Source organism: Epinephelus moara, chromosome 1 (assembly GCF_006386435.1).
Source record: "Epinephelus moara isolate mb chromosome 1, YSFRI_EMoa_1.0, whole genome shotgun sequence".
Taxonomy (NCBI): domain Eukaryota; kingdom Metazoa; phylum Chordata; class Actinopteri; order Perciformes; family Serranidae; genus Epinephelus; species Epinephelus moara.
In genome coordinates, this window is record NC_065506.1 from 5342444 (window position 1) to 5351938 (window position 9495).

General features: G+C 39.8%; 1 protein-coding gene across 1 annotated transcript in view; it reads right to left on the reverse strand.

Moving 5' to 3' along the window:
- Positions 1 to 9495, reverse strand: part of LOC126407501 (USP6 N-terminal-like protein) — a 49685-nt gene that overhangs the window by 25763 nt on the left and 14427 nt on the right. The window contains exon 2 of the mRNA XM_050072484.1: positions 2981 to 3054. Coding sequence (XP_049928441.1) covers positions 2981 to 3046 — 66 coding nt within the window. The 5' untranslated portion in view covers positions 3047 to 3054. The remainder of the gene's footprint in view (positions 1 to 2980; positions 3055 to 9495) is intronic.

Sequence of the window (9495 nt, forward strand, 5' to 3'; positions counted from 1 at the left end):
AGAGTCAGCTCTATAGGGTTGCAATGGTATGAGATTTTCACAGTACGATAACCGTCTCAGAAAATATAGCAGTTATTGTCAGTCTGAATGACCCTTAAAGGACTTAAAATGGAAGGGTTATTTTTGGTTGAACAAACATTTTAGTAGTATTTTTGAAACTTGAAATGATTTTTTAAGGGATTACGTGTAAAAAGTCTCCCTTTTGCAAATAACTAAAATAAAATTGAGATTATCTGTTTAGTTACATTTTTTTTTTCCAATATCACAGATAAACTAATGTACACAGTATGATAACCATCAATGTTCCTATCAGGAAAATACAGTTGCAACCCTAGTCAGCTCCTCAAAAGGCCCGAAAAGCCTGATTTCATGTCGGTTTTTCTAAAAATTTGCAAAGAATGTTGCAATGTTTACTGGCATTTTTTCGGGGGGGGGGGGGGGGGGGGGGGCAATTAAATTGTGGGTGCAAGTAAAATTGCAAAAAAAGTTGTGATTCTGCCCCACATTAAGGTTAATTGAACATAGTGTTAGTTCAGGTAGGACATGATGTCAATCACCGCACACATCCCAGCTACGAGCTATTGCTCATCTCAATCAGCCCAATCAACTGATGGATCTGCTGATTGATGGAAGGGAGTCAGCTGATATATCATGATTCCTCTCTATGTAACAAATTAGTAAATCTCATTCAGGGTGCTCTATTTAAACTGCTTTGGCCTGCCTACTGTTGCTGCTTTCTCTACAAGCTGCTTTGCAACCAGCCTCCACCCCAGCTCCTCCTTCTCATGTTGTGTCTGACTTGTCAATGTCATTTCTGTTTGTCATTGATGCTGCTCTGTTCTGTTCCCAGGGGGTCTTTGCTGCTGCTGCTCCCTGCCTTCAGTGTTTCTCACAGAATTAGAATCTATTTATGATGGTGGGGAGGTGGGGCACCGCATCCCATATTTTGCCGTCTGGGCAGAGGTCCCACAGCAGCGGCTAAATTCTGACAAAGAGCCGCTAATCTCACACTGATACCAAAACTGCTTAACTCTGTTGTTAAACCTGCTTATAACCATTGGGTAACATTAGCCGTGTCCCGTGTGATGCTAACAGTTAGCCTTGTCACAGTGTGTGTGTGACTCTCAGGCACAGAGCTCCAGTCTCACAGCAGTAGTCTCATGATAAACACAGTGAGTAAATCAGTTCGCTGCATGCAGCTTCCCAATGAAATGAGATTTTACCTGTTATTCATAAGTCAAATTTGTGGGTAAGTTGTGGTGATTAGACAAAATTGCAAGGTTGCACAGAATTCACAGGGATTGTCTGAATTTGCATTATTCACTGCAATTGCAACATCATAACATCCTGGATGGACTGATGAGTGAAAGAGTCTAAGCATCTCAGGATCTTGATCAGGACTGAGGATTACATAGAGTGTGAGATCGATATGAAGATGGGTGCAGTGTGGGCAGGTGTAGGCTATTTAAAATCTAAAAACAGGGTGATGTTTTCGGTTGTGATTGGCTCAACATCAGTATCAGATATTCAGTAGGCAATATGTTAAGTTATAACAGGTGGGGACAACCCCCTAACACACCCTCCTCTGAATGCTAACTTGCGTTATAATTCACTGATTCAGTGCCATATTTTATTTTCTGAGCCCTCAGTGAGTATGTTTGCTGAAAAAATGCTCTGCGCTTTGTCTCATGGTGACACTTCACATTACTGCTTTTAATAATCGCCACAGTTTCGAAACATATCATGACACATACTAGATTTGAACTGCCCAAAGAAAGAATGAACATGTTAGAGTCTGTTTATTCTTGATTAAAAGCTCTGTTTTCAGCGTCTACTTAACACAGGCCATGTGATATTACTTTGCTCCGACTCACTTGTCTCTTACTGTTATCTCTAGCTCTGTCTTGTGTGTGTATCTCACTCACTCATCAGTGCTTACTGGAATGCAAAGATTTGGTTTGATTTGGCTGAGTAGTAAGCCAGTGGTCTGTGAGTTTCCTGGTCTGCGTTGCTACAATGTTGTGTTTGTTAAAAAAGAAACGCATTATCAACATTTAATAATTCTCAAAATGTATTGGTTATAGGTCTGGGTCCGGATAGAGCAGCATCTAGGTCCGGAGCCAGGGGATGGAGAGGGATGGCACGTTAACAAGTAGGACACATGGGACACAGTAGACTCACTAGGGCGACTGGCTCAAGACTAAAACTGAAAAGAAAGGAGGCAAACTTCATCATCTCCATTTAGTTTTAGTTATTGACCAATTTTTTTTGTTTTTCATCCCTGGTTTTAATGCTAGTTTCAGTTTCAGTCAGATTTACTATCTCTGGTCATCATTCTCCAATCCCATTAAACCACAGGCACAAACATATTATTACACAATGTGTTATTAATGCACTCCGGCAGTGTACTACTCACATCCACCCACACTACAGTACACACACGCATTCACAGAGTATTGTCCTCCACACATGCAGAAATGCACTGCACACAAACCACACTGCACACCTTTGAATTTACGCTTTCGTACATCTCAGTGTGCCTGTTAACCACAAAATCAACCAAGTGTGAACTCTTGCTCCTAAAGAATAACAACACACATCACAGGAGATAATGTAGCCATATGTCTGGCACATTTCTCAAATCCTCCTCAGCCTGCAGTACTATAAAACACTGACAACAAATGTTTTCATTCGACAAAACGCTGATGACTGCAGATAACATTATCAACAATAGATGCTAACTAAAGCTGGGATGATATGACTTCTTCTTGTTACAATACTTCACAATAAAATCAGAGACACATTTCAATAGCTATTTTTACAGCTGCTTTAATTGAATACAGTTCATGTATCCAAAAGAATCAAATACATCTGTGCTCCATTATGAATCTAAAACGATGCTGTAGAAAATATTTAACCACATGATCCATCTGGACTGAATAAAAGACACTGTTTCTGTGTGCTAAAAGCACAAACTCACCGTAGCATATTTCAAGATGATATCAGCACGTTCCTCTGCTATTAGAGTCTCAATGTCTTTCTTCATGTCAATATCTGCAGAGAGAGAAAAGGAAAGCAAGAGCTGCATGAGCTGAAGAAGAAGAAGAACAACAACAACAACAACAACAATAACCAAAGCTGACTCACAAAAAAAAAAAAAAAAAAAAAAGGAACACAGCTGATAGATGTGGGCGACTGTTGGCCTCCGAACCAACAGGATGAGCTGGCAACACTGTGAAACTGAAGCACACTTTGTTTATAATGACTTCATCACACAGAGAAAAAAACAGTTATCAGGACTTGGTGTGTATGGTGTAATTTATCATTTTGCTTGAAACAGAATTGCAGAAAACCAAATAAATGGATATGTTTTTTATCTACTGTTAAAGGAAATAAAATCACATTACTTTAAAAACTCAACAGCGACATATAAGGTTTGTTAGGTTAAGTTAAAGGTGGCCTACAATGCTTTTCCTTCAATTCTGTCATTAATATAATGTTACAATGTCAGATTTAACATGACCAATATAATGAGGTAAATGTATATAAAAGTAATCCCTGTGAACAAAAACCTCAGGCTTCAGACCAATCTGAATATTCTGTTTCCACTGTTTTTTTCTGCTTTGGTTACAAGCTGACACCATCTCATGATGGATTTCTTTGAATGATCATCTGTCCCAAAGGCACGCTACTGCAATTGTTCACATTACATACACTGCTACATGTAGCTATATGTTGACTTTAGGGATACATGTAATCTTGTTTGCAAATGTTAATTTCTCCCTAATTTCTAATCAAAACCCTGATGGATAGGGTTGCCACACATTCTGTTTTTCCTGCGATTGTTCTCTTTTTTGAGCGAATTCCCTGAAAAATGACTATTTTTTCCCGGTACAGAAATTGTCACAGTTTTTTGTGGAAATGCACCTCTAATCTAGAATGTCAGAGGGTATTCCCCTCCTGTCAGAGCTTTGCACCTCACACATTGGAGTGCAGAGATTATTTTATTCTGAAAGCCCCTGACCCATGTCACAGGATGATTAAGATGTCTAACGTCAGTTTTGACAAATCAAAAGTCTGGATCGCTCTGAAACGACTTGACCAAAGGGTTTATAGGTTTCTGTAAGTATTTCGACTTTATGATCAGTGATCAGTCAGTTTTCAGCCACTGATGTACTCAATCTGTGCATCGGTGTCCATGGCAACCAGTCTCTTTAACCCATTAAAGACTGAATGAAGATTATGTGCTCCTGTTTTTGGACATGGTATAAACCCAGCATACTCACATTACTCGTACATTAATAACTTTTCTTATGACTTCAGAAAACGGTAAGGTGGAGTTAGTGAAGCTTATATCCATAAATGGTCAAAGAGAAGAGCAACCGCTGTTTCTGACTGCTGACTGTTAACAGCATGGCTGCACATCAGAGGGGTACTACACAAAAGTAGAATAAAGAAATCCAGGATAACGGACCAAGCGCGGCTTGACCTAGTCTAATCGGTGCATCTTGGCTTAATTGGTTGCTGAGCCAGGATGAAAAGGTGCAGCTATGTCAAGCCAGGTGTAGATAGTTGGGATAAGCGCACGTTCACGGCATTCTTAAATAGACTAGGGATGCACCGAAATGAAAATTTGTGGCTGAAGCCGAAGCCGAATAAAATTAAACGCTTGGCGGCTGAAGCCGAAGCCGAATAAAATTAAACGCTTGGCCGAATACCAAGTACTGAATACCGAATACTGTTGTCTAGTTTTTCATTGGCCCAAGTTTAAATCCATTTCTATAAGCCTTGTTTAATCACTGTTATTTTTTTGTCAATATAATTTTTACAGTGTTGTCTATGAGAAATAATTAACTGCAATTCAAATGCATTTCGCATAAATAAAATAAAAATCAACCAGTCACCCTCCTCCCCTGACAAGTAAAGAACAGTCCCTTCATAAGTAAAGAACAGTCCCTAAAGTGCGGTGAGGTTTGTGGACGTTACCTGCCACAAAGAGAGAAATGTGAACGGCTCGTTTCTCCTCTGACACGTCACATACCTGTGTGCCGCCACGGCTCGGTTGTCCAGGTACTTTTGGGCAGTCATGACGCCAAGAAGAGGATATTATCGGAGCCGGACTTCCCCGTCGCCGGTAAGCCGTTATCTTGCGCCGCGGAGCACTATGGCTGCTGTATTTGACAGGAATACATTACTGTCTGTGTCTGTGACCCCCGTTCAACCCACAACCGGCAGGATTCGCCTTTCGTTTCTGCTGCTGGTTGAAATCTGTACTCACACAGTGTGCTGAATGATTTCTTTTGCTTGCACAAAACTATTTTTAGTCGCAAATGCGAGTGCGGTGATGGACGGAGGAAAATATCGCCACACATTTTACTCCGTCCGTCACCGCACGCTGTTTGATTGTGTTATCAAAACACGCCGCTATTATTCGGCCTTGCTTTTCACTTATTCCACCGAATACCGAGTGTGTTTTTTTGCAATATTCGGCCGAATATATTCGGTTACCGAATATTCGGTGCATCCCTAAAATAGACCACAGGATCGATCACAAAATCACAGAGTGGAAAATGGATAAGAGTCACATTTCCTATTTTACAGCCGCTGAGCAGCAGCTCATAATCGAGTCATATGAGGAGATGAAACACATTATAAGAAAAAAAGGCAACACCAGTACTGTAATCAAGGGAAGGAAGAAAGCCTGGCAAACAATCGCGGACTGGCTTAATGTATAAGTAGCCTAGTCCAAAAAAAAAAAAGTACAATTATTAAACAGTAGCTTACTCCACTGGAACTGTTATAATTACAATTAAAGGACTAACGGAGTTAGTTACTTTTCAAGTCCACTAATTAAAAGTTGTGCACTTTGTCTATTTTATGTATCCACTCTTCATAAAGAACAAACTTGTGTGGGCAAAAAAGGACGTGGCAGCAGGTGAAAATAAAATACAAGAACATTTTGCAGGCTGGTAGGGCCTAAGTGACTTTAGTATAGACAAATGAGGTGATGAGATTAGCTGTTTGCTTACATATTGAATGTCTGTATTTTGCAGCAGTCAAAAAAAAAATCCAGAAATCCAGAAATTAGAAAGTGAAGAGAGTATTTCAGTGCACACTGTAGCCATATCTGTAATACAGTGTATTAATAGTTGTTACTTTTGCTTTCTATTTCAGGTTCCAAGCAGACAACAGAGGACTGGGAAATAAAACAACTGAACGACAAAACATTGTGGTGTCCTCCCTTTTTCGTGAATGTGCGGTATACCATTGATTTGGTGAAGTGGAATTTAAAAGATAACCACACACTGTGTGCTACCAATGCCAGATAAAATGCACATACACAGCAAAAATTAACATACAAGATCTTTTATTGAAGAGAGGCTAAATTTGTTGATTTAACCTAAGTGGAAAAATGATGCAACATATTTAGAAAAACCATGGAAATGCTGTAAAACACATGAATTTGTCACAGGATTGACAGTAAAACTACCAGATGAATCCCAAGGATTAATCTTAGCCTGGTTGTTAGCCTGGTCTGGAGCAGGCTAGCTGCAGAGAATAAATCGCCATAGTAACTTGACTGGGTTAAATTTGACCTGCTTTCATGCAACTGACTTGAGGCTAAATTCAGCCAGGATAACCAACATATCCCGGCTTAATCCCTTATTTTGGTTTTGTGCAATATCCCTCTGGACAGACAGAGATAAGAAAGGCAACAGGGAGTCCTACAACTGTTAACATAGTATATTTGCAAATATGGCTTAACACCCGGCGTCACAAACCAAATGTCGCAGTTTTTTATAGATCAAATGTGGTAACTCTACTACCAGACCATTTCTGGTTATGTTTAAAGCTTTCATTGGTTGTTGTTTTCTTTTGTTCTTGTTTTTTGTTAGTGTCTTTGTAACTGCTGCAGTTAAAGCACAGATAGGCCAAAATGCAAAATTCATGTAAATCATTTGATGTTTGTCATACAATGCCTACTTCTAATGCCAGTAGGTAGCGCAATTACTTTGACTTAAAATTAGCATGTAAATGTCCTCAGGCCTGGACAGTGAAATGAAACCCTGCTATTTCTTCAATCTGTGCATTAAAAAAAAATTAAATAGTGAGGATAAGAGTATTAGACTGGGCAGTCCTAAGCAGTGTAGGGCTGAAACGATTTTTGATTAATAAAAAGCCTTGAGGCAAATTTGCCACTATACAAAGAACTGTGTTTGGCATGGGTGGTTGTTTCTGTTGCATGATACGCTTATGTCACTTTTGCTGTTGATAGTTTACCGAGCTGTAACATGGATGTAGCCCGGTTTGCAAAACGATGGAGGAAGAGGGACAATAAAAGAGCAAGACACAAAAAGGGGAGACACACCAAAGAAAATGACAGGAAGTGTGGACTGCGGGATCATTACAAGTTAAAACAAAACAGTTCAGTGTGTATTGCAAAGCGGAGTTAGCATACCACAACAGCACATCCTCAATGCTACAACATCTAAGTAGAAACATCCCCTATATGCATCAAGTTCGCCAAACAGACCTGACACAACAAGATAATGTCAACATCACTTATAATTGCATTTAACCTTAATCAGTGATTGCTAGCTGAGATACATGACACATGTGAAGACCGTACGTGTATTATGGCTTTCTAATGGCTGATTAATAACATAAATCAATGCGGTGGCTAATGTTACCTGGCGATGTATCAGCCAAGTTTTGCTAGAGAAAATAGCCACACCAAAAATAAAATGCTGTAGTCAATTTGTTAAAGCCTTAGCCCTTCATGTTATTATGTTAGTCACTCACACATTATCACACATGCACCCCCCCTCAATCATTCTCAGACACACACGCACACACAGAGTAGAAATGGAGCCTAAATGCGCAAATCAAGTACCGCAGATATATTCATTTGGATTTCAGTAACTAGGGTCAGCAGGTGTAAGGTACCCCTTGATCACAGTGGATAAGTCTAAACTACCCAGTCACAGGAACTTAAAGTATGATTTTTAAGAAAGCCATGTAATGATCATCAATTTACAAAAAAAAAGAAAAAAAAAAAGTCATTATACTCTTAAGTCGCAGAGTCTTCATTTGGACAGCTTTGCACAGAGGGTTCCAACATGTTCAACTGAGCAAGCAGTTGAGTTTACAGACAGCAGATGCATCATTTGATCCATCACAACTGTTAAAGTGCACAATGCAGACAAATGTTTTTGCAATTAAAGCAATAATAATGTTGAATTTTTTTTTTTTTTTAAAAAGGAAACAAATCTGTTGCTAATTTCTCTCATTTCTTTCTCAGACTTTTTATTATTTTCTCTTGTATATATTACTCTTGCCCTTACATAAAGCTAAAGCAATTTAATGAAAACAAGCAGTAATTCTTATCTGATTACTCAATCAATTGTAAGTATAATCAATAGAATACTTGATTACTAAAAGAATCGATAGCTGCAGCTCTAAAGCAGTGTCTTCATTTAGGATTCTTGCGACCTGAGGGTAAAGTGCTGTTTCCGTAGCAGGCAGTGATGTTCCCTGTCAGTACGCTCTTGATGGTGCAGGAGTAGAAATTCCTCAGTATTTGAGAGGATATCTGGAATTTCCTCAAATGCCTAAGGTAAAACAGTCTCTGCCTTGCCTTTTCCACAACTGAGTTGGTATGCAGTGCCCAGGTCAAGCCCTCAGTGATTTTGGAAACCAAGGTTTGTGAAGCTGTCCACTCTCTCCACCAAGGACCCGTTGATATTAAGGAGGGCATAGTTCCTTCCCAATGTTCACAATCATCTCCTTAGTTTTGCTGATGTTCAGCAGTAGGTGGTTGTCCTGACACAAGTGAGTCGGGTCCTCTACTTCCTTTAAGTAGGCCTTTTCATTGTTGTCTGTGATCAGGTCCACCACAGCTGTGTCATCAGCAAACTTGATAATGGTGTTGGAGTTGAAAGTAGCCACACAGTCGTGTATGTACATCAGGGATCTCAAACCATGAGAGGGTAAGAGGTATTTCCACCCACCCTTAGCACCTGTTGTCTGTCAGAAAGTCAACTTCCTGTTTCATTTTGAAACGTGCAAAATGGCTGCCACGCAACGGCAACATTGTTCCATTGTTCCATTGTTTCAAATTATTATTGCCAAGTCTTGAGATTGCACTGACCAAATCTGAAGTTGATTGAGTTAAAGGGATAGTGCACCCAAAAATGAAAATTCAGCCATTATCTACTCACCCATATGCCGACTGAGGCCCTGGTGAAGTTTTAGAGTCCTCACATCCCTTGCGGAGATCGGCGGGTGAAGTGGATAGCACACCTAATGGCAGACGGCGCCCCAGACTAACGTCCAAGAACACAAAATTGAATCCACAAAGTATCTCCAACATGCTCATCCGTAGTGATCCAAGTGTCCTGAAGCCGCGACATAAAAAGTTGTTTCGAAAAACGTCATATGAACTCTGTTTTTAGCCTCACTGTAGCCTGTAGCTCTGACTGCTTCTCTGTGCTC